We start from the raw sequence: 27807 nt of genomic DNA on the forward strand, positions 1-27807 counted from the left end.
ATTCCATGCTTAATTTACAATTTGTTGTCATATATGTAGGACTAGTGTTGATATGGCATTCTGGCGTGCGGACAATACTTTTGGATCCTTTTTGCCTGCAGATCCTGGTAACATGAGTTTGATTGGTAAACCATACGACCTTCGTCATATGATTTTTGGGAATCAAGAGTCATCTGTTAAATCTTCTAAAAGTTCCAGTGTCCAAGATGCTTCTCAATATGTAAATCATACACCTCAACTTGAAAGATCTTCAATGGTGGCCTCTGGTCGGTTGTTTGAGGCTACAGCAAATTTTAAATTAATTTGGTGGAATAATGGGACTAACTCTAGAAAGAAACTCTCAATTTGGCGTCCAATGATCCCACATGGGATGGTCTTTCTTGGTGACATTGCTGTTGATGGGTATGGATGTTATGATTTTACCATTTTCTACTGTCCCGTTAACAACATCATTATCTTTGTTTTGACATAGGAGAAATTTGTTGGACTGTGCAGGTATGAGCCCCCAAATTCAGCTATAGTTCTCCGTGATACTGGGGATGAAACTTTACTAAAAGCTACTCAAGATTTCGAACTTGCTGGCCACATCAAGAGGCAAAGAGGTGTTGAAGGTATATCTTTCTGGTATCCTCAAGCACCTCCTGGATTTGTTGCTTTGGGATGTATCGCCTCAAAAGGCGTGCCGAAGGAAGACATTGACCAATTAAGGTGTATTAGAAGTGACATGGTAACAGGTGATCAATTTCCTGAACAAAGCATATGGGATTCGTCTGACAGTAGAGTATCAGGATCATTTAGCTTGTGGGGTGTTGGAAATGACCTCGGCACATTTCTCGTTAGAAGTGGATTTAGAAAGCCTCCGAGGAGATTTGCATTAAAGCTTGCCTATCCAACAATTTCCGGTGGTTCAGATACCACCGTGATTGATGCAGAAATTAAGGCCTTTTCTGCTGTAGCTTTTGATGATTATGGAGGACTGGTAAGTATCAGCCAAGATGAGTTTTATTTGGTTTGGTGAATTGCATTAGTGTATTATGCAAAATACACCCACTCCGCCTAGAAGTCTGATAGTGAGTTTTGGTTCGTGTTGCAGATGGTTCCATTATTTGGCTCTTCTTTTGATAATGTTTCATTTAGCCTACATGGAAGGCCTGATTACTTAAATGCGGCTGTGAGTTTCTTGTTTGCTGCAAGATCATTCAATGACAAATATGATGCATGGGAGCCCCTCATTGAACCAATGGATGGATTTGTAAGGTAAGAAAGAACTCATGGATGAGTAAATTGGTCGTTTTTTGCTTGAATATGCAATAGTGAGCTTGGTGGTTGTCAATGACTTTTGTAACTCCTTTAAACTAATTTATACAATGGATTGCTTGTTCCACCTATAGGATTGCCTAAGCAAGTTGTATGTTTCCAATTCTCTATGTGAGTTGATATTTGGATTTCTGATGCTTTGCATTTTACAAATGTTGATATATTTCAGGTATCAATATGATACGAATATACCGAGTGCTTGTAGCCAGATTCGTATTACTTCTACTCGGGATCTGAACTTGAATGTATCTGTGTCCAATATCAACACGATTTTCCAAGCTTACTCTAGCTGGAATAATTTTAGTCATATTGATGAGTCATACAAGAAAAGGGTAAGTCGCATTCCCTCCTACGCTCTTATTTTTATCATTGATATGTATCTTGCTGCCAACAAAGGATTGTCCGTGCTGTACGACACCAAGGCCATGCCTGCAGGTGGCATGGGGCCGTGCCAATAGGTTATGCCCCATAACACTGTGCTGTGCCGTGCTGCTGGCTCAACAGTACGAAGCGTGCTAGTGGCACAACAATCCTTGGTTGCCAACTATTCTTAGAAGTTTATGGCGAGACTTTTGTTGGCCTTATTCTCCAGCGGATTGATGTCAACTCTCAAGTTGACAGTTGAAGTTTATCTATCATATTGACTGTCTTCTCGGTTTTTTATTTAAACCTTGTCTTAGCAACATAGGGCTGCATAGATCATGATTAGATTTTCTTATTTTCTTTTTCTGGTTTTCTCCAAAAAACGAAGGAAAGAGAGAGAGAAGGGGGTTTTTTTGGTTTTTTTTTGGGGGGGGAGGGGGAACATAAGCCAGCATATTGCTTGGACGGGGCTTTTTGTTATAGTCTGTTAATGTAAAGTGTAATCCTATGCAAACACATTCATTTTAATGTTCTTGTATGATTTCCTTTCTGAATCATTTCTTTCTTTTTTTTCCCATTCTTTTACCAGGAAGCAGTTTCTCCACCTCACAGTGAGAGGTCGATTATGGATTTACATCACAGGAAAAATCATTACATTATTCCACAGAATAAGCTTGGTCAAGACATATACATACGAACTTCAGAATTTAGGAGAGTTTCAAATGTTATCAAAATGCCATCAGGAGGTGACAAACCTGTAAAAGTTCCAGTTTCGAAGAATCTGTTGGATGCCCATTTAAAAGGGAAGCATGAAAGAGAATTTCGGTCAATGGTGACTATCATTATTGGTGATTCTGAGGTAAGTTCTCATCTATTGCAGACAAGAGTTTTGCACATTATGGGGGGCATCTTCAATATCCCCCCATGGTTCTTGACACAAGTTGATCCTGCCTTCCTTTCCCTTTTCCCTTCCCATTTTATGTTGATGAGCTTGGGATGCTTCCCTAAGTCATAATCTTAATACTTTTGTGGACAAATTATTTGCTTATGATTGTGAGCATAAGCCTAAAAAAGTAGGTATCATGCTGGACAAAAACCATGACTGCAAAAATCTCATGATAAAGTATAGCAAAACTAATAGTGGTTTCATTTCTCATCAAAATGGTTATAATGCAGCCACTCATGCCAGGCCACAACTGGCACATCCCCTTGCCACAGTGGCAAACCTTAAGTATGGTGCTCGTCATTATTCACAATCTCATGTAGATCAATTGCTTCTGTGATTTAGAGAACAATTAAATTCTATGGTTCTTTCCGAAATAATGGTCGTGCTCACTAACTTTTAGGAGTAACTATTGTTGATTTCCCTTTTCATTTATATTATTTGGTTTATCTGAAATATCTGCCAATTTAGTTTGTCTTAATTTGTTTAGATCCCTAGGACAATGTCTTAGGTACTAGTTTACTTTTCTTCTTGGGGTACTAGTTTACTTTTCTTCTTGGGGAAAGAAACCTTATTTCATAATCAACTTAATTGCTCTTTGCTTTATAGTTAAAAGTAGCTAACGGATTAGACACAAGCCAATACATGGTGGCAATTCGGCTTTTCTCAAACCGTCCTGCTGAGTCCCCCCTCCAGCAACAAAGTGGCCGTACATGTGCCTTTGCTGCGAAGTATTTGTCACCTGGAATTGCCTTGGTCAATTGGAGCGAAATGTTCTTCTTCAAAGTGGATTCAGTGGTGAGGAATCCTAGTCCATATGAGCATGACCTTCTCTCATGATTACTATGCTAGATTTCTTTCTTTAACGCTGTATCTTGTCATTTTCTAGTTGTAAACTCGAAAACATAATAGGCATCTGAGTCTGATAACTTGTACACAGATTTATTGGTTTACTTCTGGATTATTGATGTAACCTTAGGATTTCTTCTTATTCCATTAAACCCTTTCTTACGCCTTTGTAAATCTCTCAACTTTTTACAGGATGACTTTGTTTTGGAGATTGTTGTAATTGATTTGGGGAGAGGTACTTCTATGCTGCATTATGTCGCTAAATAATTCTATCATTTTCTAGTAATGTTCTTGGAATTACCTCTTCATATGCCTGAGAATGGTGCTTGCTTTGACAGGTGATCCTGTAGGTATCCATTCTTCTCCTTTGAAGCTGTTAGCCTATATGGTGCCTCCCAACGTAGATTTTCACAGCACCCAATTTGACTTGACCTGGAGAGAACTTGTGTCACCGAAGTCGACTGTAAGTTTCTAGTTTTGATAACCTTTTGCTATAAAGATCTTACTGGAGGGTTCTACTTATGGGGTGAGACCACCAAAATGCTGTTGGAAGCCTCTAGTTCCATTTAAAAGATTTACATATATATACTCCCGAACAATTATCTAGTTGCATTTTATCCCTGCAAAATATGAATTTCTATATATTCCCGTGAAAAACTTAATTTCTTACACATTCTTGCATATATTTCCTTGTGCTTGAAATAATCTCCGTCAGGTTAAGAGTTTTTCTCACACAAAACTAACTTCCCCATTAATTGGATGACTTCTCAACTTAAGATGAAGGCATTTTTGTAAGAATTTTCACTTCACTTGGTTATCTAGAAATTTCAGATTTTACAGGGCTACATATGTAATTTTCCTGGGAATCGGGAGCATTGGTGTGAGCCCTTTCTACGGGCGAGCATTAGTCAGAGCAGTTCAATTTTGGAGTGGTTTCATCAAAATCAAAGTGAATCGAATCAGGGGGAATAAGCTGAACGAAACCAAACTGAAAAATTTGGTTTGGTGATTGTGCTGATTATTATGTTTGAACGGGGTATTTCATTTAGCTTAATATACAACAAATTACTAAATATGGGATATTAATATGATTAATCATATTCTGAAAGCCTTAGTCCAGACACTCCGATTGTTTGATTGTCATCTAAACTCCAATATGTTTTGTGTATCAAACTATTGAAAATTCAGTTAGTTTGGTTTATTTGATTTTTGTGATTCTTAGTAGTTAATGCACAACACTGAGCTGAACTGAAATACTAATCCAACTGAATAGATTCAATTGTTAGTTTAGTGTGGTAATTTGGTTTAGACCAAACAGTGCCCAGCCTAGCCCTTTCCTATTGTTATGACATGTAAACTGGGCATACGAAGCTTATAAGGGTATATATGTGCAGAAACATGGAACTAATGGTAGTGAGGAATCCCAAGGAAGAATAAGATGTGCAGTACTCCTTTCAGGCAAACAGGAAATTACAAAAGATAAAGAGGATAATAGTACCAGCAGCAGGGCTGGATATATTCAGATAAGTCCTACCAGAGATGGGCCATGGACTACTGTGCGGCTAAATTATGCAGCACCAGCCGCGTGTTGGAGGTTTGGCACTGATGTCATTGCCAGCGAAGTTTCCTTGGAAGATGGTAACACATATGTGAATATTCGCTCTCTTGTGTCCGTTACTAACAATACGGATATTGTTATTGAGCTGCGTCTTAAAGGAAAATGTCATACCGAAAGTTCGCGACAAGTTAATGGAAAACAGATTGTATATGCTGAAAGTGATGATACCAGAATCGAAACAGATGAGTTCTTTGAAACAGAGATCTATATTCCATCAAGTGGATGGGTTGCCTGTCCTTCAGGCATACCATCAGACAATCAACTGAAAGAGTTGCATAAAGATTCCGAACATCAAGTAAGAAGCTTCATCCAGAAATTTNACTACTGCAGTACTTTTGTTTTTAACACTACCAAGCATTTTTTTTCTACTTTTATGATAGGTAGCTGAAAAGGTTTGGAGACTGAATATTCATGAGCCAATTATATGGGCTCTGGTTGACTTCTATAATAACCTTCGTATTGGCAGTAATCCCAGCAGTTCAAGTGTCGCAGAAGTGGATCCAGAAATTCAAATAGAGTAAGATATGCTATCTCAGATATTGCGTGATGTGTATATACTTCTCGCTTTGCCAGGTCTTCAGCTAATTACGGAAATATTTCCATTCTAGCTGTTCTAGTGTGCATATTAGATATTTGGTGTGATTTAGCAATTAGCACAATTGGAAAACAAGTACATTGAGTGATCAATAAGTGGAATATAAGGTGTAGGAAAGAATTTCGTAGTAATCCACTATCTCCTTGATGTCTTTTGTTTAGTGAGAGGTGATGTTACCAGTCTCTACTTGTTCTATGGGTGGTGAATAATACTACTAAGACTTTTAGGATGTCTTCTTGTAAGTTGTAACTTTATTCTTGAAAGTTCAGGTTGTGGTCTGCCAGGATGGTTTTCTCAACCCCTATAATTTTTTGAAAAAAAACCTTTATTAAGCAATTTTGGGGAAAATACTTGCATACAATTATTTAAGTGCGACACGAGCCGTATCTACCGTGCCGTATCGTGCCAATAAGATATTGGCATGATATAGCCCATGTGTCGATGACACAACTCAAAACCCCCTATTCTTTAAATTAGTCAGTAATTTTCTCAATAAAGTTCAAAATATTTGTTAAAAATACATAATAAACAGTTAAAATATTTTATTGCTAGAGAAAATAAATATTTCGTACTATTATGTGTCGGCACACATGAGTTTTTAATGATCGGCACACACTATGCTATACCGTGCCTGCAAGTTTCCGGCACGACCCCGTGCCACGGCACTTAAAATCCTTGCTTGCATATACATTATCCTGCCTAGTAATAAATTCTCTAAATTGAGATGTAATGTTATTTTGTGATTGAAGGAATGCTTTTTCTTTTTATAGGCTGATAGATATTTCTGAGATAAGGCTGAAGATATCACTGGAGACTGCGCCAACTCAAAGACCGCAGGGTGTCCTTGGCGTTTGGAGCCCTATATTGTCTGCTATTGGCAGTGCCTTCAAAATTCAGGTTTGGACTTGTTTATTGTGTTAGCATGATATGTTCATGTGATCAACTTAAGATAAAATGAAGTTCAGGGAAAGAAACAGAATCCAAAATTTCTATTTTTACATGTCATCAAGGTTGAACTTCACACACTTTCTCAGTTGCCACTTTATTACATGAATTGTAACTTTTTCGTTGGCCCTTGCCTCAGGTGCATCTTAGAAAGGTGATGCACAGGAATAAGTTCATGAAGAAAAGCTCCATCATTCCTGCTATTATGAACCGTGTCAAGAGAGACCTTGTACACAATCCTTTGCATCTTATATTTTCTGTGGACGTGCTTAGCATGACAAAATCAACTCTATCATCTCTTAGCAAAGGATTTGCAGAACTTTCAACAGATGGACAATTTCTTCAATTGCGGTCAAAACAGGTGAAGTGAGGGGGGCAAAAAAATATAAATTCCCTCCCCCCCTTATCCTCAGTCGTCTTACTTTATAGTGCTCACTGTTTCAGGTATGGTCAAGGAGAATTAGCGGTGTAGGAGATGGGATAATTCAAGGATCAGAAGCTTTTGCTCAAAGTGTGGCCTTTGGTGTATCTGGTGTCTTGACAAAGCCTGTTGAGAGTGCTAGACAGCACGGTCTCCTTGGGTTTGCTCATGGACTTGGGCGCGCTTTCCTAGGGTTTGTTGTTCAGCCTTTAAGTGGTGCTTTGGATTTTGTTTCTTTAACTGTAGACGGAATTGGCGCCAGCTTTGTCAGATGCTTCGAGATATTGAATAATAAGTCGGTAGCCCAAAGGATTAGAAACCCACGTGCTATTCATGCAGATGGTATTATTAGAGAGTATAATAAAAGTGAAGCTGACGGACAGGTAGCTTTGTCTTTCCAATTCTTTTTGTGTAATAAGAGCAATTACCTGGAAGCATGAAGAAACAGAAATACCAAGAAAAAGGAAATAAGAGCAAAGAAAATAAACCAAATTTAATCTGAAGATTCAACATCATCTTACATGTAGTAACAATGTTTTTGTGCAAATTATGATACTTCAAAGTGAATTATTAATTAGATCTTACCAAACTGACATGCGTTTTCTTCGCTGTACATAGCTATATGTTTCTATTATGACAATCTATTTATCTCAACTTCATTGATGTCATGGTTCTATTATTTGGTTATAGTGTTTAATCCCCTTGGTCTTGTAAGTTCTGTGAAGTAGCTATTATCATGCAGCATTTGCAAAACAAGTTGGGAATGCACTTGCATCTACTTAGCTTAATATTCATACGTTGGTGCTGGTGAAATAATCATAAGCATATAATAACATCTTTTAACTAGTTCTTTGTAACCTACTTGCCTTAAAAAAATTTCAATTTTCCCTCTTTTGTAGATGGTCCTTTATTTGGCTGAAGCTAGTGGTCATCTTGGTTGTACTGAACTATTCAAGGAACCTTCCAAGTATGCTTGGTCCGATTACTATGAGGACCATTTCTTGGTGCCACGCCAGAAGATTGTTCTAGTAACACACAAACGTGTCATGCTGCTTCAGGTTGGGTAGTGACAATAGGCTATTTAACTATTTTGATTTTGCTTTCTTTTTTTTGTTTCCCCTGGTCGCTTAGTCTTCCCTTCAATCGTGCTTCATTTCAGTGTTCTGATCAAGATAAAATCGACAAAAAACCTTCCAAGATTATCTGGGACGTACCTTGGGAAGAACTCCTGGCACTGGAATTGGCGAAAGTCAGAAACCCCAGACCTTCTCACTTGATTATTCATCTCAAGAACTTTAGGAGGTCGGAAAGCTTTGTACGACTTATCAAGTGCAACACTGATGAAGATGAGGATAATGAGCCTCAGGCTGTTAGGATTTGTTCCTCTGTTCGAAAAACGTGGAAAGTGAGCCAAACTGACAAGAGGATCATAGCTTTGAAGGTTTCATTTTTTGTTCTTTCTTTCAGCAGTATCATACTCATTTTTCACTTTCTTTCAGCAGTATCATACTAGAACTCTTCAGGGGCTTTTACATATATATTTCTCTACAAAATCACCTAGTTACCCCTTACAAGATTGATTTTTATAAGGCTAAATTACATAAAACCCTCATGTTAAAACCCGATTTTTCACTTTGCCCCCCTGTCATTTAAAAACCTACATTTTGCTCCCTTATAAAACGAAAAATGTTCGCTTCGCCCCTTGCCGTTAGTAATCCGTTAGGGTTCCATTTATAAAATATTATTATATATTTTTTATGCGAAAAATGTCATCAGCCTTCTCTCCTGTGAATATGATGGGGGGCAAAATGGTGAGGGGCAAAATGGCCATTTTGTCATCATAGTTCACACTGTACACCCCTGTGAACATTTTTCATTTTACAAGAGGGCAAAGTGTAGATTTTTAAATGACAGGGGGGAAAGTGAAAAATCGGGTTTTGACAGAGGGGTTTTCTATAATTTAGCCTTTTTATAATGCCCCTTGAAAGCACAAAACAGTAAAGTTGGAGAATTGTCTGACAATAGGGTACATAGAACATATTTTATTTAAATTTAGCAGGGATATGCATGCAAATAAATAATTATTCAGGGGCATATAATTATGTCAAATTGATATCACAGCTTCTTGAATCTAAACTACAATATACAGGTCCCTTCAAAACAGCGCTATGTGCACTTAGCTTGGGATGATATAGATGGCAGAGGATCACATAGCCTTGTGAAGCCTATGATAAGACCAAGAGGAAGTTCAAACTCTGGTGACAAAAGATTTATAAAGCACACAGTCAATTTTCAGAAAGTTTGGACCAGTGAACGAGAAGGTGGAGGTCGATGTACATTATTTGCAAAGCAGGTGGCTACCAATGTTATCAAGTTCATATCCTATTTTTTATATTATTTACTGTTTTTTAATTGTTAAGCAACATTTCACAAAATCTATATGTGCTGTACAAATTTTTCAGGTCGCAGATGATGGCTCAATATGCGGCATCTGGAGGCCTCTCTGTCCTGATGGGTAATAAACAATTTTACTTGCATCCGTATGTTAGATTATTGGGATTCGTCTTTTGCAGCTGTCAAAGTTAATTTTGCAAAAAAGAAAAAAAAAGGGGGCGGATTTTGGAGCAGGGCTGTTGCTTATCACTTGTGATGTTTTCTGCTGCCACGCTGCAGTTGTCATGATTAATTTGTTCTTTTCCCCTGTCAACTGATCCATTAATTCAATTTTCAGCCTCATGATGAACTTGTGATAAGATATTTCTTTATTTTCCACTTTCTGTCGTTTCTTGCTATATCCGTTAGCTCAAATCACTGAATAACTCTTTGCAGGTATGTTTCAGTTGGAGATGTTGCACGTGTGGGCACCCATCCACCACATGTGGCTGCCATCTACAGAAATTCTGACGGAAACTTTGCACTGCCTATTGGCTATGACCTGGTAATGATGTTGGTCAAGATACTTCTTTATATTACTTATCTTGCTCCGTATACTGTGTTATCTGGTGAGAATATCACAAATTGTAGGCCATGTTGCAGGTATAGTGGTAGATACTCCCACTATCCTACCAAACATTAGGAAGATTTTTGTATCGGGTAGAAAAGTATCCCTTCATTTACAGGGATATCGATTTCTCGGGGTTTGTGGTTGCAATATTTCCTTGTGTGGATCCCGATTATACCTAATCCTCACTAATTTCTATCGAAATCCAGTGAGGGTAACACACTAACAGGTTTTCCTTAGGATATTTGTCACTGTTCCCGGGATAGAAATCATGCAGTACAGTCTCGTATAGAGGATATTTGATATTAATCTATCAGAGTAACAGAAAGCAGAATTTGCTTGCCATTACCTTTGCAGCAAACTTCCTGGTAAATAAAATTGCATCAAATGTTGTATTGTCTAAATATAGGTTTGGAGGAACTGTGCCGAGGACTACAGCACCCCAGTTTCAATTTGGCTTCCAAGGCCGTCAGACGGATACGTCGCAGTTGGATGTGTGGCCATGGGTGCTTATCAGGAGCCACCGCTCGAGCTCGCATACTGCGTGAGTGAAAGGATAGTTGAGGACACACAATTTGAGGAGCAGATGGTTTGGACCGCGCCGGACGCCTACCCATGGGCTTGTTACGTGTATCAGCTGCAAAGCGAGGCTCTTCAGTTCATTGCCCTGCGACGCCCCAAGGAAGAATGCGAGTGGAGACCCATGAGGGTTTCTGATTCTCATGTTCCCCAATTATCGGAAGGACCTTCGGATAGCAAATGAGCATCTTGTATTGGCAGAAACTGTATAGAATGGCTTTACTTAGTGGAAGCATTGGTTTGTAAATTTCTGAGGCTTCTATTTCTTGTAGTTGTAGGTGGTCGTGGGGTAGGCGTCTATATTACCTTTATTTCTTGAAGGTTAATATGAATAGAAAGTGCTATAACTATGTTGGCGGTGGGTCCGCCTACAAAAATCATTTTGTCAAACAGGATTTAAAAAGTCAGTTTATAGGATAAATTAAAGATTTTTATTTACCGGTTGCGGTGAGATAGTAAACTGTATAATATATGGAAGTTCAGGACTAAAGTCGCCGAGTATAGGGAACAAATTGCAGTATTGGGATAGTCCACGGAATACCCATATTCTTGACCTTCTACACTTCATTCGGTGCCAAATTTAAATAGAATTTTTAATAGAATTCAGTTGAGAAGAATTCAGTTAAATTCATTTATAAAAGAAATTGTGTGTCAGAGTTCAACTGAAAATATTCCGTTTTATTGTTTGGTAAAAGAGGAATTACTTCGATTTTTTTTTATTTCACAGTACAAAAAAAAAATTGTAACTAATTTAAGGAGTATCTTGGAGCTGTTGGTAATGTATAATTAATAATAGTAGGTGAATTCTTATTAAATCCAACCTAAACTCGTGGAATTTGAATGAGAGTTATTTATATTATGAGTCACCTTTACCAATTTTTTTTTGCGTGAATTAAATTTACATAAACTTGTGGTACAAACGATTAAATTTCAATATCCTTTTGAATTTTTAATATATGTGAAAAAAAATAAATATTGAACCTTAGATAGAAGGGTATAAAATTTACTCACTTTTTAGGGTATACAGATTAAATTGCTCTAATCTAAATGGTTTGGCTATTTCCAAGTTCTCCTACGGCTTATCTATTGAACAATAAAAGTTTTGGCCATTAAAAATTTTTAAAAAAATCTTCTGGCCAAAAAGAAAAGAAAAAAAAAAAAGTCGGTTTATACGGTCGAGACAAACGGAAGTCGTACTCCAACTCAAGAGGAATTGAACATGGGGGTTGCATGTAGGATATATAAAACGGGCGGGACCGGACAGCCAACGAGGATGCAAATGGATCCGGATCCAGTGTTTTCGCTCCGAATTCCGATCCATCCGAAATGGTTTGAGATGGTAACTGATAATCAAATAATTAAAAAAAATCGTGTTTCATATCAAAAAAATAAAAAAAATAATTTCACACAGATTCGTATAAATATAGTGAATGATAAATATATTCCTACAACGTTTAGGTTTCATGTGTTATCTCTAAAAAAATTTTGATGTTTTCAAATATGCCTTTCTGATTTATTACAGTCAGAAAATTGTTTATATTCTCAATTTTATCATAATAAATATGCCCCTCTAAAAATCATAACAATATAATATTAAAAAAAATAAAAATATCAAAAACTAATCAGGATTAAGTATTTAACTTATAGTTAACTAAATTATTTTAACGTATTCTAAGGATATTAATATATTTAAAAATATCAAAATTTTTATAAAAATAATAATATATAAAAATTAAACTTTAAAAAAATATATATCTGAAAATCACCATAATGCCATTACCCGCCACGGCCGACGCCCTCCTGTTCCCTCCTTTTCTCTCCCTTTCACCAATACCATTCGTTCGAAGACGATTTCACGTTGGCGACGACTCTCCCTCTACTACTTTACTACGCAATTAATAATCCACGACTACCCCACCAAGCTCTCTCTCTCTCTCTCTCTCTCTCTCTCCGATTAATTAATTTATTAATTATCCTGATCCAAGGAGACTAAAAAGAGTGGGAAGGAGAGAGAGAGAGAGGAAGCTAAAAATGGAAGGTCTCATCAAGGGTTTGATCAATGTCGCCCTCGACGCCATTGATGGAGGCGACGAAGCTCCCCCGAGGAGAGCCCAAGCTCGTCCTCCCCCCGCCGAGGACGAGGAGCTTCGATCCAGATCCACATGGGCCGAGGTCTCCGCCTCTTCTCCTTCTACTACTACTACTACTACTACTTTTTTGGTAATCGTGTGTTCTACTCCTTTGGTGGTGATGCGGGGTGTGGATTTCGCAGGTCGTCTCAAGCGGTGAACAGGAGAAGGACGAGGGGCCGAAGCAGGGGAGCGGCTACGGCTATGGCCGGAGAAAGGTGACTCACTTTTTCGATTTTCGGATTGAGATGGTGTTCTGATGAGTTGGGTTGGTTGTGAATTGCGGGTTTTGCTTCGGATTTTGGTGGGGTTTTGCAGGAGGAAAGCGCAGGGGGAAGTGAGGGTGTTTGGGAATCGTTCGAAGCAAAGAAGAAGCCTCAGCACCATGCATCATCACCTGTGAAACATTACCAGGTTCGTAATTTTGCTTCGATTTTTCCTTCGTTTCTTCGGGAATTTAGAAACAAGTCACAATTGTTTGTTAATTTTGGATCTCAAAATGAGGTTGCAGGGAGAGGGTAAAGAGAGAAAGGATGGGGATTGGGAGACTGTTGAAGGAAAGAAGAAGCCTCATCATCCACCACTCAGGAGACAGCACCAGGTTTTTTTTTTTTTTTTTTGGCTTTGCATTTGTCAAAATAATTATTTATCTTCTATTACTTGCATTTTCTGTGCTATTTCGGTGCTAATTCAATCAATATGGAGCTTTATTAGTTCTCAATTCGGTGAATTAGTAGTGTAGAGTTACTGGGAATCTGAATCTTTTTGGGTGTACAACAGGTTTTCTGTTCATAATCTGATGAGGATAGATAGATATGGTGTTAAAAGCTAATGTTATGTCAATTTGTTTATTTTAGTGATTTTTTGCTTTACATGCAGGAAAAGTGTTATTGTTGAGTTAGGTGAATATTGAACAGTCAATAAGTTTCCATTATAGGGCAAAACACGGAATATGATTTTTTGAGTTTAATTTGTGCCGTAACTCGTCGAGTTAATATTATATTTTTCTTAGGTGAAATCCTCCTCCTTTAGACTCTACTGAATAAAGTCTTATATTTTTGTGTCAAACTGATGCCGATCGCGATGTATGTTTTATTCAGTCGGAGGCATGGCAAGGGTATAAACAACCGCCTAGTGAACAAGTGTACTCCGATGATACCACTCATAGGATAAACATAGAAACTACTGATCAGGAGCTCGATAACTTATCAAGAGCCTGTCATAAGTTATGGGAACTCGATACGAACCGCTTAGTTCCAGGAAAAGACTATGAGATTAATTGCGGTGAAGGGAAAAAGGTCTACCAGAAGGATGATATGGCAGCTAATAACTTATTTACCTGGTTAGATGAAGACATATTAAGAAGGCCCACGTACTCCCGTTTTTGTTCTCTTTTAGATAATTACAACCCAAATGAAGGAGTTAAGGAAGTCATTACTTCTGAAGAGAAGCACGAGCAGGAGGCGTTTATCGAGGAAATAAGCAGAACCGCACCAATGAAATATCTTCATAAATACTTGGTTGCCAAAAGAGTTGTGCCACATGATTTTGAAGAATTTAAGAATCTGATGAAAAGTTTGTGGTTTCATCTATATGGAAGAGGTGGTGGGTCGAGTTGTTCTTCTGCTTTTGAGCATGTTTTCGTGGGAGAGATCAAGGGGCGAGGAGAGCACGAGGTCTCTGGCTTTCACAACTGGATTCAGGCAAGTCCTTATCCATGCTTTTGAGTTGAGTAGTGACATTGACAGAGGTTAAATATTAGCGAGAGAGGAGGTTCAGTGAACCTGGGTGGTTTTCATGTCAAAGATCACCAGGTGCAATGAACCTGCTCTATCAACACCAGTTTCAGCTCAATCAAAATATCACTACTACTCAAATTTGATTCATATGTTTAAGGACCTACAATATTCTTTTGGCGGATTGCACATGGTATCCCACAAACTATGGTTTAAAATGTACGCGCTCGTGTTTCGTTGAACCTTAAACACCTGTCAATTGTACTTTTCACTAAGTATGACGATATCAGGATAATGCATTTGAGCGTCAATAAACAGGACAAGATATCTCATTTTTTAATACAGTACATCATTTTGTATACTACGGACTTCCCTTCTAGTCGCTGCTTTGCAGTTGTTCAAGCATGTGTTTTGCTCAGAGGAAGAAATCTGACATCAGGTTTTGCCATTGATTTACAGTTTTACCTAGAAGAAGCCAAAGGGACTGTTAACTACCAAGGCTATATTTTCCCAAGAAGGCGTGGACAAATTGTAAGTACTCACACTCTTTATGCCTGTAAAGTTCTTTTCATTTCATTTTCACTGCCGATGAAGGTTTGGAAATTCAGAGCACCATTTATTTACCGTCCGTTGCTTCGTATACGCTAGAAATGAGTCTTTTTTTTTCCTTCTATTATGTAATTTCTAACAAGACTTTTTTAACTCTCCTTGTGTAATTTGTTTTTGTAATGCTTCTTGCAGCCCGACACGGAAACTCAGTTGCTCACCATTCAATTTGAATGGCATGGTATTCTGAAATCAGTCTCCACCAGTTTGATTGGAGTAAGCCCGGAATTCGAGATTGCTCTCTATACTCTCTGCTTCTTTGTGGGTGGAGAAGATAACCATGTCCAGCTTGGTCCGTATTCAGTTAACATTAAATGCTACCGCCTGGGGAACAACAAGATTGGATCCATATTTCCTATTGCCGAAGATTGATTGTATGCAAAGTTTAGCTTCTAGAACAAATGTTATTCTTGGTCCTGATTTGTTGTTTGATTGCAGAATTGGTAATAATGGAAGCAAACCAAATGAAGAATGTTTCTTGTTCTCTTGAGTTTGAGTAATTCAAAGTCTTGTTTACAACCTTAAAGTTTCAACAGCTGCTTATACCTGAATCTTGTTATGTATTTGACCTGATTAATAATAGATCTGGGTGCTAATTTTTCCATAGTTGACAATAGATCTAGAGAACCAGTGTATGCTGCTTGTTGTCGCATTGTATGCTCTCTGTAATATCTTCTTCATCCATGCCGGAGTAGGGATGAGCATTCTTTGGACCTAACCGGCTTGATTTAATTAGTCCATGGTTTAGTTATCAGGTCACTACTAGCTAGGGCAGGCAAATGAGCGGGCAGGCAAATGAGCGAGCCGGCTCGTGTTCGACTTGCGTTCAACCCAATGTTCAACCCAATATTCGGCTCGCTCGAGCTCAGCTCGAATTCAGCTCGAATTAATTTCAAGCTGAGTTTGAGCCTAAATTTAGGCTTGAAATTAATTTCAAGCCGAACTTGAGTATTACCGGACTCGCTCGAATTAAACTCGAATATATATATATATATATATATATATATATATATATAGGCTTGAAATTAATTTCAAGCCGAACTTGAGTATTACCGGACTCGCTCGAATTAAACTCGAATACATATATATATATATATATATAGGATATTTGCTAGTTTAACGATGGAAAAGAATCGGAATATGTTGAATTTTTTATAGAAAAGTATATTCACTACCTAGATAAAGATCAGTAACTCTGATCTTAAATTGAAGGATCCGATCATCNATATATACACTCTATATATATATATATATATATATATATATATATATATATAGTCTACTATACTATTAATAGTATCAAGCACTTTCGGTCGTTGGATGAAGGGATGTGCGATTAGGATGATAGTGATTTCCTAGGGTTGAGTGGGTGGTTAGTTGAATAGTATGATCTAACAGGTGGAAATGATCAAAGGGGTAAATCTAACGGCATAAAATTCGATAACACCAAGTATTTGGTATTATCGATAACATAGTAGCCGGACTTTCTCTCTCTCTCTCTCTATATAGTTTGGCTACTATACTATTTATACTATCGATAGTACAAAGCGCTTTGTGCTATCAAGCTTTCTGCCGTTAGATCTACCTATATATATAGAGTCTGGCTACTATACTATCGATAATAGCAAGAGTTTGGTGCTATCGAATTTTCTACCGTTAGATCAACCCCTTTGGTCATTTTCATCCGTTAAATCATACTATTCAACTAGCCACCGCTCAATTCTACGGGGCTACTATCATCCTGACCGCACATCCCTTCATTAAGGGCCAAAAACCTAATAGCAAGCGGTTGGTACTATTAATAGTATAGTAGCCTAATTCCACATATAGGCTACTATACTCTATTGAGTATAGACCCCTTTATATTTATAAATTTTCGACCGTTGGATGTGCGATTAGGATGATAGTGGTCTCTTAGGATTGAGTGGGTGATTAGTTGAATAGTATGATTTAACGGATGAAAATGGTCGAAAACTTATAAATATAGAAGGGTCTATACTCATAAGAGTATAGTAGTAGAACTCTCTCTCTCTCTCTCTCTCTCTCTATATATATATATATATATAGAATACATCTTTTGTACTTTCGAAAGTACAGAGACCTCAGTGCTTGTAAATTATTTTCGATGATAGGACATCCGATTCGACAATCGGCTCCATTAAGTATAATCTACCCTATTGGAACTATCTAGAAACCAAAATTTATAATTTTTTGACATCATTTACTAAGCGATCAAAAGGTCTCAAAAATAACTATTTTAACGGCTGATGTGGCACGTTTTTAAGTTCAACGGTGTAGAAGTATCCAAATTACATAAAAGTTTAATAGAAAATTACATAAAAATTTAATAGCAAAAAAAAATATAAATGCGAGCTTAATTATAAAAAGACTCATTTATATATAAAGTTTTAACTATTAGATCAAAGTCTAATGTATAAAATTTTATAAATTTATTTTTTATATATATTTAATCTAATTCTTTTTAATTTATTGTTCGTTGGCCAGCTCGTAAGCCAGCTCGTGTTCGGCTCGTTCGTTAATAAACAAGCCGAACACGAGCTGGCTCACGAGCTGGCNCTAATACAGCTCGTGTCCGGCTCAATTAATAAACGAGCCGAACACAAGCCGACCCCAACTCGCTCGTGTTCAGCTTGTTTACACCGATATATAGAATAGCTTTAACCCAAGCCCTCTTTCTGAGTCTCTCTCACTCTTTTCTCATCTTTTATAAGTTCAAACTCTCATCTTGTGCACCCATGCACAACATATACTAAGGACCCACGATCATGAAAGCCGCATATATCCTCTTGCACCCATGCGCTAGTTCCATCTAAAATCATAACCACCTTAGCCATACTATATGGGTGTCATCTAAAATCATAACCACCTTAGCCATACTATATGGGTGTCGCTAAGCTGTACCACCACCATAGCAATAATAGCACCTATACGATATTTATAGCTTACATAAAAAACTATTCAAATTTCAGTCCACTTAAATTTCTACTTTAATTAATAATTAAATCTTAATTTATGTCCAACAGAATTAAATATTAACCCTAATCCAATTAGAAATCAACTACAAATCTAACCGAATCCTAACAATTTATAGTCTAGTATGTTCTCCTTCTTTGCTGATACTGCTATGATTCTTCCTTCCTCTCCGCACTACAACAAGATCATAGCAAGATACTTTAGACAAACAGTTTGCCAAGCGTTCAATTGAAGTTGTTGCAATATCATAGATGTTTCCACATGATCCCCAATTATTATATAGATTTCGTGTTAAGCACCTTTATTGTCTACCTCCATTAAGGCAGAGTTTGGTTAGGAAAGAACATGGGAATACTGGCAGATATTCCAACTATCCCTCCGAGAGACGATGAGGCATCAGATATCTTCAGACATCTTCCCCTGAAATTAGGTAGAAAATAAGGTCTGATGATAGCAAGTTTACCCTCAAAATCAGCAACTCTATGAGATATGATAGAATTCTACTATACTCATGACTAGATCCAGTGGAATCGTGTGAAATAATCCTGTTGATAGGCCCAGGAAGTAAACCCGAATTTATAGAAAAAAAATTAATAATGTTAGGAGTGTAACGAAAATTTCAAGAATAATAATAATAATAATAATGCTGGAACCTAGAATCTCATATTTTGACACCATATTAAAATAAATAAAATACTATCTTTTTTTTTAGAGTCCGGCTATGGTATTTGTAAAAATATCAAGCACTTGGTGATGCCTATAAATTTGTTACCGTTAGATCTATTCTTTTGATCATTTTTCGCCCGTTAAATCACACTATTCAACCAACAACCCAGCCAACCCTAGGAGTCCCACATCATTCTAACCGCACATCTCTTAATCAATAGCCAAAAATCTACAAGCATCAATAACTTGATACTTTTAAAAACATAGGAGCTCAATTCTTTGTTTTAAAAAAATTTAAGCTGTGAGAGAATAGATTTTTTAATATTTATATGCAGCGTATCCGTGCCGATCAAGCATGATGGTGATAATAATAATAATAACTTAGAAAACTAAAATTCGTTTTGAGTATTATTTTTTTCTTTAATATTATTATTCCCAGCATATTAGAAATCTCCTGAGGATAGTGAAAGCAGCGAAGAACTTCTGGAACAAGCTAAGACATTTCTTATATCCTTAAAAAACCCTTGTTGATATCTCAAGCTATGTTTCTTTCCCAAATTGTGCGTGATGGTATCTTCTAGTTTTACGTATTGGTGGTTCCAACACTCAAGAAGACACATGAACATGTTCTTGCGTCTATCTACAACCCAAGATATTTTCCTGCTCTCTTGTAGCTTTGATACGACACAATCCAAAGCAATGTATCTGAAAAAGCATCAGTAACTCGGGCCTGTTTGTTTGTCCCTGAAAAATTTTCAGATTGAAAATGACATTCAATTGAAACGATTTTCGGATAAAAATTAATTTTCCGTTGTTGTTTATTCGATATAAAATAAAGGGATAATTGTCGATATACCCCTTATACGTTTGAAAATATTTGGTTTATTCCAACTTTTTTGTTCTAAAATACTCCTCATATGTTTCACCGTTGTTGCAAAATAAAAAATATTGGTGACGGTCGAATGGTATATTTGAAAAAGACCAAAAGTCAAAATACTTTTTGTGCCCCTGATTTTAAGGGCAAATAAGAAAAGTCGGTGATGATAGAAGGGTATATTTGAAAGGGCAAAATAGTAATTTCACAGAGATAACAGAGTTTATTAACAGATTTTAACTCTAGAAATATATTAGAAATAGATTGGAATATAAAAAATGTATTTTCAATATTAATCTTCTAAAAAAGATAAATTAGAAAGTCGGAAACCTTTCAGAATTATATAAGTAATTGCTTCTAAAATAAAAGTATTACGGTGCATAAGAGGATGAAAAAAAATTAAGAAGTAAAATTTTTTTTTATCAATTTCTCTCCCTAATGGACTTGGTCACGGTCCATTGGTAAAGTGGGATTATAAATGAGTTTAATTTACGACGAAATAAATAAAAATAAATAAATATTTATGTTCAAGGTCCAGCTCAAGCCACGTGTTCATGCGACACGCTCACTAACTGTTCGATCCAATGACTCAATGGAAACGGAGCAGAAGCACCGTGCGCGTACACGCATACGCGCTTCCACATAACGCGACGGGGCTCGGCGGTCCACGAGCGTCCACGCGTCCGATCAACGTGGGTGCGCAACTGCGTTACGGAAAAGCGAGATGGAGCTCCGCGAGAGTGATTTACGGGGGCGAGCCCCCGTTATTGGGCATTATTACACGACTCCTGCGTAGAAGAGTCCACGGGAACGAATTAGAAGAGTCCACGGGAACGAAAGAATCCCTTTTGCCCTCTCAAAAAAAAAAAAAAGACTAATCTTTGAATCAATCATTTTGATCGTTTCTATTTTTTAAATTAATATTATTTATTTAGAATAAATCATTGAACCATAAAATAATTCTATAATTGTTTTATACTTTCGAACGTATAGTAGTTCTGTACATATTTCAGATGCGTCGGCTCTAATTTAATAAAGCTTGACCTTTATCCAATAAAATTAAGAGAATTTTGGTATGATTTCGCCTACCACTTTTACTATAGATTTTTATGCCATATGTATTTCTTTTATTATTCTTAAAAATATTACCACATAAAAAATTTATTTTTTAATGTTTAATAATAAATTTTGGTAATAAGTTGTGAGGATGTAAAAATAAATAAAATAAAAGGTAGCTTGTTGAATAGTTTAAAAAAAAAGGATGAAACATATTTAAGCAATAATTTCTTCAATACATATATATGCTAAAGAATTATAATATCAACGATTCTAAAATTACTAATAATAGAAACATACATTGGATTTGCTTATACCATCACTGATCATAGCAAATATGTTGTTAAAATAATATCTTTGAGAGAGATTTTTACTTTTTATTAGTTAGAAATATTAAAAAATTAGATTTTAAAGTTTTTAACTAACTGGGCTAGACGACAGCCCGTACTTTATGTCAAAATTTAAAAGTGACAATCTAGATCTTATATTTTTATTTACTTGAAGCCTATTTTAGTTTTATCTTTTAGCTCTGCGCTTTCAATGGTGATTATCTATGAAATCTTCTGCCAAAAAATTTTCCGGAGAAACGCTTCTACAAGAGCATGCTACCATTCTCTTTCGAAAAAAAAAAAAAAAACCACCATTTTATGACAATATTATAAGAATAAAATTTTAAAGTAATTTTTTTTTCTCTTTCTCCCTGACATCTAAGGGCATGGATAACAAAAGCTTATGACCTACATTAATTCCTAACCTTTGGTTAACCCTAGTTTGTTGAATTTGGTTGTGTAAGGGTACGTGGTTAATTTGATCAGAAAAACCAAATCAATAAAATGAGAGCCACAAATTAATTAAGAGAGAATCCTATGGTCCTAGTGGGGCCCCAAGTAGATAGAAATTTGGCCAACTAGCATCAAGAATCATTCTCCAAACTTTTATAATTCATGGAATAATGTTTCTGATAACCAGTACCACTCATGATATGAAAGGTTAATAAGTAATACTAAATTTTTAAAATTTTATTATCTGTACTATAATATTTTTTTGTTTGGTTTTGAGCGGTAACATTGTTTTCAAATACTAGAAATATCATATTAATGTGTTTAGTGCGAAAATATAGTAAACAAAACTTAAATATAAACTATATATAATATATAAACTATATTTTCATATATTTTAATTTTAACTGTCAAAAAGTATAGATAATTATTCAAATAAAAGCACTATCTACATAAATTCATATTTTTCACAAATTTTCAAGTATCAAAAGTTTGGAGAGAGGAAGGGGCTAGGGGGGGAGTGAGTGTTTACAGAGGACAATTTAAATGTTTAAAAAATTAGGATTTCCCATCATCATCAGCAATACAACATATCGAGCCCTCCCAAATACTCAAATCTGATTTTGCAAGTGCATCTGTTTATTTTTTGCTCGAGAAATAAGATCCACATTCTCAAAATACACCAAGTCGTAATCTTGAAATTTTCTTGTGCATTTCTTGATATATGTGAAGCTGTACTATAAACATTATTCGACTGTGACATATTAATTTATCAGCGTACCTGCAGTACTTTTAGAAAAAATTATGAAGTACCCAAAACAGTACTCTTTCTATTTGCTGTTAGTTTTTAAACCTAACCGATCGTGCCTAACGCCAGTGGTAAAAAATTTGGTGGTTGATATCAAAGATTTCATGTTTGAATTATAATTGATTCATATTTTCAGCTAAGTTTATTTTTTAAAATAATAAATGAAACAGATAGCATACTATTTTTTTTTCTAAAAAACAGTTTTCAAACCTAAAAAATGTTACACAACAGAGAGAGTGGAGTTTGATGCCAACCACAAACCAATCTCTTGGTTGAGTTGGGAAGCTGCGTCAACAGCAGCTAAGCTGGAGGGTTTTGAGCGGTGTTTGAGTGATGAGGACTTAATTGTTAGCTTTACTCGTAACTTAGCCATGGGATCTATGACTCATCCCTTCCCAACCTGTCGGTGCATTTTAGATCACCAAGAAATTAATTTGCATGTGTTTGTTTTCGTACTAAAATAATTTATGAATTGTTTCTTATTAAATAGATACTTCAGTAAAGTGTAGTAGTCCTCACAGTAAAATAGGAGAGTTCGAAAGAGAGGTATATATAAATGACGTATTAAAAGAATTTGAGTGTTGGAGGGTTAAATTTATAGCTTTACATAACATGCAAGATTATTCGTCATTAGTAATACGAGATACCCACCTTCGCGCTAGATAATATTTTCGCAATAATCTTGCACCATTTGTAATTATAATACTATATTACCGAGCAGATTACAGACTGGATGAATCAAACACAATAATCTTGACAGAATTATCTGTAATTCTGACATAATACCCCAACCAAATACTCCCTTTATATATTAAGGTAATATAATACTAGAGTCGCTGCTAAGTATTTTGTTACCTTTTCTCGTTAGCTAAGTTAGAAATAAACAGAGTAATGCTACACATACACCTCTTCTGGGGTGTATGATATACACCAATCTATTCTAGGATGGAATGGCTTGTACTAGTTATATCGATATGACTAGTAAAAATCATCTCATCCTAAAATTGGTGGGTGTATATCGTATATCCCAAAAAGAGATGTCTAAGTAGACTTTTTCTTTGAGAATGGAAGCTTCAATTAGAAGTCCCATATGGGATATGGCTAAATTTTAGCCTTCCATCAAATTAAGTAGTAGCTCGAAACTCAATTTCATTTGTCCTTTTTCAAAACAAATTAAAAACCTTTTATTTGTCACGACACATCTGAATAATATTGCTTTTCAAAACAGAGTTGTTTCAGACAACAAATAAACTAATCAAATAACTGCTATGAATTTCTTCAAATCTTAAAAACTGTTGATATACTGGCATATACGTGAGTTATATTAAAAATAGCTTATAAACAAATTTAGAGAGCGTTTAATTATAAAAAGGTAATGAAAGATTACCTAATTCATTGGAAATAATGTCTATCCACATTTGTGAGTCGTGACTTTGGATTGAAGCAAAAGAAGTGCCGCAAACTTCCAAACCGACAAACTAATCACATCCAATGCAAGAGGGTGGACCAAGTACAGTAAGATTGCCAAACACATTTGAATCTTTGAAATGTACTCAGCATTTATTTAAATTTCTACAGTTCAAATTTTGAGTCATTCTTTTCAAAATTCAAACAAGATGCATGCGATTGCTTACGCAAAGTCAATATCTCAAACCACATTGTTGCTGCTGTTAATTATTGTTAAAATTCACATTCTTTTAGTCACGAATAAGATGGTGACTAAGAACTAATTAAGAGGTTGATACGGACAACTACATGAGCAAAATGTCAAAAAAAAAAAAAAAAATCAATGATTCATCATTAGCATGGTTTATCCACAAAATTTTCAAATTGCTTAACTTTATATTTCTTTGAGTTGTTTCTCTCAAAAATACCCTAAAATGAGTATTTAGCAGTAATAAATTCTAGTTACTCTATTTAAGGGAAGCATAATTCACTTTACCATATCTAGAATTGGTTATCTATTTCTTTGCTATATAATATTCTTGAGAGGTTGTTCACTTTTTAAAAAAATAAAAAGAAAAAATTCAATTGAAAATTTTGAAGTATCAGCGTCTCAATCTGGAAACCTCAGGTTTGATTCTTAATTTCTTATATAATCTCTCGACAAAAAGTTGTACTACATGCACCTACCCCGTGGGTAATCCATAAAATAATTTAAAAACATCATAATACATGGTAATATATATATGCTCACAGCCACAAAAAAATATTTATATTTTTTTCTCTCTCCCACATCATTTTTTTGTAAAAACATGTGAATGTAGTGGAATAACCGGTTCTGGCCCAAGATGACAAAAAATCAAAAAAAAAAAAAAAAACTTCAAATACTGCTCCTATGGTTTCACACTTTCTCACTTTAGTACTTTATAATTTAAAGTATATCAATTTAGTGCCATGTGGTTTTATTTTTATTTTTTTATTATCAATTCCACTAATTTTTTTCGCTAAATTAGCGACAAAGTTAAAACTAAAGGGTACTAAAGTGAGTATTCAATAAATCTAAATAGATATCTGAAGTTTTTTATATATAATTTAACGAAATATTAACGAAAAAGCTAACGAAAAGATAAAAATAAAATCACAGAATACTAATTTGATACATTTAAAATTATATAATGTTAAAATAAAAAATGTGAAATCATAAAAATAGTATTTGAAATTTACCCATAAAAAAAAAAAGGGGGAGGAAAGGAAAGGTACGTGCCAAAAAAGATTTCAAATATGCCCGAACCATATAACTCCGTTCCACATATTTTACTGTAGAATAGTAGCCACGTAACAATATACACGTACATGACCCATTCCTTTTATTATCCTCCACGGATAATATCTTATCCATTTAGCCGTTAATCAATTAGATTACAACGCATAACTGGATATATATATATATATCTCTCCAAACTAAAATAATTAACTATCCTTCTCTGCAAGTAATTTACTAATAAGCATCTACCCATCAATCTTCGTCAAAATTATTATCACTTTGACGCGATTTATCTCATTTCATAATTTTAATATAATTATTATTACATTATTTATTTAATAGAAAAAAAAATAAAAATTTAAAGTAAAAAATGGAAAAGTAACATTATACTTGCAAGTAAATTCTACAGCATTTTACAAACTTGCTTATTTTGATCGTATTAAATTTCGTAAATTATTGTAGATATTGTTGGTAAACATAATATGCGTTTTCTAGGAAGGAATGAGCACGGTGAATTGTTGCGAGCCGAGAAATTCGGGATTAAGTTCAACTTATCCCAAACTTATTGCTAATCTTATTTACTTTTATCCCTAACCACGAGTCCCATCTCATCTTTTATGAATATAATAATAAAGTCCAAATATTGGTGAACGAGAGGCGTAGAAAAAAAGCGCTCAAGGTATCTAAAGAGCACTTTTTCTTCCTTTTCTACGTGTGAGAGAGGCCCACCATTTTTGTCCCCTCGTAAACGATCCAACTCCCTTGCGCGTCTCATAGTTCCTCTCCTTTTGTTATAAATAAATCAACCCCCCCAACACCTCTCCTTCATCGTCTCTTCGCTTCTCTTCTTTGCGCTTCTTCATAGTTAGACACACATATATACACGCGTAAGTACTGTTGCATCAACAACATGGCTTTAATGTTGCGTTGCTCCATGTCCTTCATTGGCCTTGTCGACACCACCAAGGCCCAGAACCCCAATTACGACGAATTCCCGGCTCAGGCCCACTTTTCCGGGCCCCACAAGCCGGCCTGCGCCGCCCCGCTGAGGGCGGCACGGGCGACGGCGTTGCCGCCGGGCCACGAAATGGCGGTGTCGGCGTCGGCGGTGGCGACGGAGCGGCTGCATGGGATTACGGGGCACGACGGCGGCGGCGGTGGGGGCGGGGGGAGGGTGCCGGTGTACGTGATGCTGCCGCTGGACACGGTGTCGGCGGCGGGGGTGCTGGCGCGGGGGAGGGCGCTGAACGCGAGCCTGATGGCGCTGCGCGGTGCCGGGGTGGAGGGGGTGATGGTGGACGTGTGGTGGGGCCTCGTCGAGAAGGACGGGCCCCGGAGGTACAACTGGGACGCCTACGCCGAGCTGGTGCAGATGGTCGGCAGGAACGGGCTCAAGCTGCAGATGGTCATGTCGTTCCACCAGTGCGGTGGTAATGTTGGTGATTCCTGCAGGTGCGTGCATATTTCACATATCTTTTATTTATATATATCTTAATTAGTTAATTTACATGTTGAATTTATGTCATCTTCGGTTTGGTTGGATGTTTGTTTGGAATCTTAGTTCTTTGCGCAATTTTCCATTTTTTTCCCCTCAATTTTCGGCAGTTTTTTTGGCCGGTTATCAAATCTAATCATAGAGTTCTCCTGTTTAGCTAGTTAATGGGGCATGATTAGGATTTTTTGAGACATGCTTACATATAAATTAAGTTATTAAAATTCTTTTTGATTAAAAAAAAAAAAAAAACAGATTTATGTATTTGAATTTGAAATTTCTACTCATGAGACATTATTATATACCTAGGTTACTAGCTAAATCCTACGTTAATTGTTTTGTCACTATTATGTGAGTAGGATATGTTGGACCCAATTGTATTTTCACAGTCAAAATGTTTGTGTGTCCAAGAAGGGTGATGCTGTGTGAAACTCACAACTAAAGTATCTCATCTATTTCTTTTTTCTTTTTTGAACGAGAAAGATAGCATGCTATCTGTTTTTTTTTTTTGAAAATAAAAATAAATTTAGCTGAAAATATGAATCAATTATAATTGGAGCTTAAAATTTTAAGTACCAACTAGTAAATTTTTTGCCACTTGCGATAGTAACGGCTGGTGAATCCCTTTCATTTCAACTTTAATTATTGATTGTTTTCCTCCTACCACACGCCAAAAAGCTTCTAGCTTATTTGAGGCCACTGCTCCAACATGCATTTCGCCTAAGTAATTGCTCTCCATTAATTTCTCTTTCCTATAAAGGGACCACAACCCAAAATGGACCCAATTTAACAAGGTTTCTTGTTGATATATATATGTGTGTCCTACTCCAAGCAAATAGTGAACTTGTAAGCTGCAAGATTGTTTTACACAAAAAGCAATACTACTTGCATATTTAAAATGTGAGTGTAATTTTTTTTTGTTCATTTAGTACCCAATATTTTTTATATTAGTTTTGTCATTTTCTTTTATGTTAAAGATTTAAAAGGGATGTTTAACTTGTTGGATGAAAGAATGTAAAATTTATATCCTACTTTAAAAGTGTACAAGTATCATTTCTCTTGCGAAAACCCAATTTGACCATAATTTTTCATTTTTCGACTCTAGACCACCATGTATTTGACATTGAGCCATTCTACGCTAAATTCTCATTCAACCATATTCGAGGTCGACTCGTAACTTTTGTATTGCCAACAAGCAAAATAAGCTATTACAGATCAAAATAGAATCTGCTATGTATAGAAACTCCGCTGCTCGTTTCATATTGAATAAATATTTGATCATAAATTTAAGCTAATTAAATGAAATTTTGTTTAATACAGCATACCGCT

General features: G+C 36.0%; 2 protein-coding genes across 3 annotated transcripts in view; both read left to right on the forward strand.

Annotated features, from left to right (window-relative positions):
- The window catches only part of LOC109714682, a 29865-nt gene extending 18800 nt beyond the window's left edge, over window positions 1-11065 (forward strand). Inside the window, exons 39-57 of the mRNA XM_020239377.1 lie at window positions 40-402; window positions 496-979; window positions 1094-1257; window positions 1487-1649; window positions 2270-2539; window positions 3233-3421; window positions 3665-3707; window positions 3811-3935; window positions 4867-5385; window positions 5471-5607; window positions 6456-6582; window positions 6770-6991; window positions 7075-7434; window positions 7951-8109; window positions 8211-8492; window positions 9201-9404; window positions 9514-9566; window positions 9881-9989; window positions 10462-11065. Of these exons, the coding sequence (XP_020094966.1) occupies window positions 40-402; window positions 496-979; window positions 1094-1257; window positions 1487-1649; window positions 2270-2539; window positions 3233-3421; window positions 3665-3707; window positions 3811-3935; window positions 4867-5385; window positions 5471-5607; window positions 6456-6582; window positions 6770-6991; window positions 7075-7434; window positions 7951-8109; window positions 8211-8492; window positions 9201-9404; window positions 9514-9566; window positions 9881-9989; window positions 10462-10815 (4327 nt within the window). The 3' untranslated portion in view covers window positions 10816-11065. The remainder of the gene's footprint in view (window positions 1-39; window positions 403-495; window positions 980-1093; window positions 1258-1486; window positions 1650-2269; window positions 2540-3232; window positions 3422-3664; window positions 3708-3810; window positions 3936-4866; window positions 5386-5470; window positions 5608-6455; window positions 6583-6769; window positions 6992-7074; window positions 7435-7950; window positions 8110-8210; window positions 8493-9200; window positions 9405-9513; window positions 9567-9880; window positions 9990-10461) is intronic.
- LOC109714555 (poly(U)-specific endoribonuclease-B-like) lies at window positions 12535-15706 on the forward strand. 2 transcript variants are annotated; one of them, XM_020239232.1, is made up of 7 exons: window positions 12535-12803; window positions 12904-12978; window positions 13079-13174; window positions 13272-13361; window positions 13861-14463; window positions 14956-15027; window positions 15238-15706. In XM_020239232.1, the coding sequence occupies exons 1-7, from the start codon at window positions 12663-12665 to the stop codon at window positions 15472-15474; spliced, it is 1314 nt and encodes a 437-aa protein (XP_020094821.1). In that variant the 5' UTR covers window positions 12535-12662; the 3' UTR covers window positions 15475-15706. The 2 variants fall into 2 exon arrangements, with proteins under 2 accessions (XP_020094821.1, XP_020094822.1); XM_020239233.1 differs by having other exon boundaries at window positions 12710-12803; window positions 13069-13174.

Source organism: Ananas comosus, linkage group 8, assembly GCF_001540865.1.
Source record: "Ananas comosus cultivar F153 linkage group 8, ASM154086v1, whole genome shotgun sequence".
Taxonomy (NCBI): Eukaryota; Viridiplantae; Streptophyta; class Magnoliopsida; order Poales; family Bromeliaceae; genus Ananas; species Ananas comosus.

Bases quoted from the DNA above. Each gene is read 5' to 3' on its own strand.
- LOC109714555 (XM_020239232.1), top strand. From the start codon at position 12,663: ATGGAAGGTCTCATCAAGGGTTTGATCAATGTCGCCCTCGACGCCATT. The intron at 14,464-14,955 runs GCAAGTCCTTAT...ATTGATTTACAG, and splicing joins GCTTTCACAACTGGATTCAG to TTTTACCTAGAAGAAGCCAA. The intron at 15,028-15,237 runs GTAAGTACTCAC...TGCTTCTTGCAG, and splicing joins CAAGAAGGCGTGGACAAATT to CCCGACACGGAAACTCAGTT.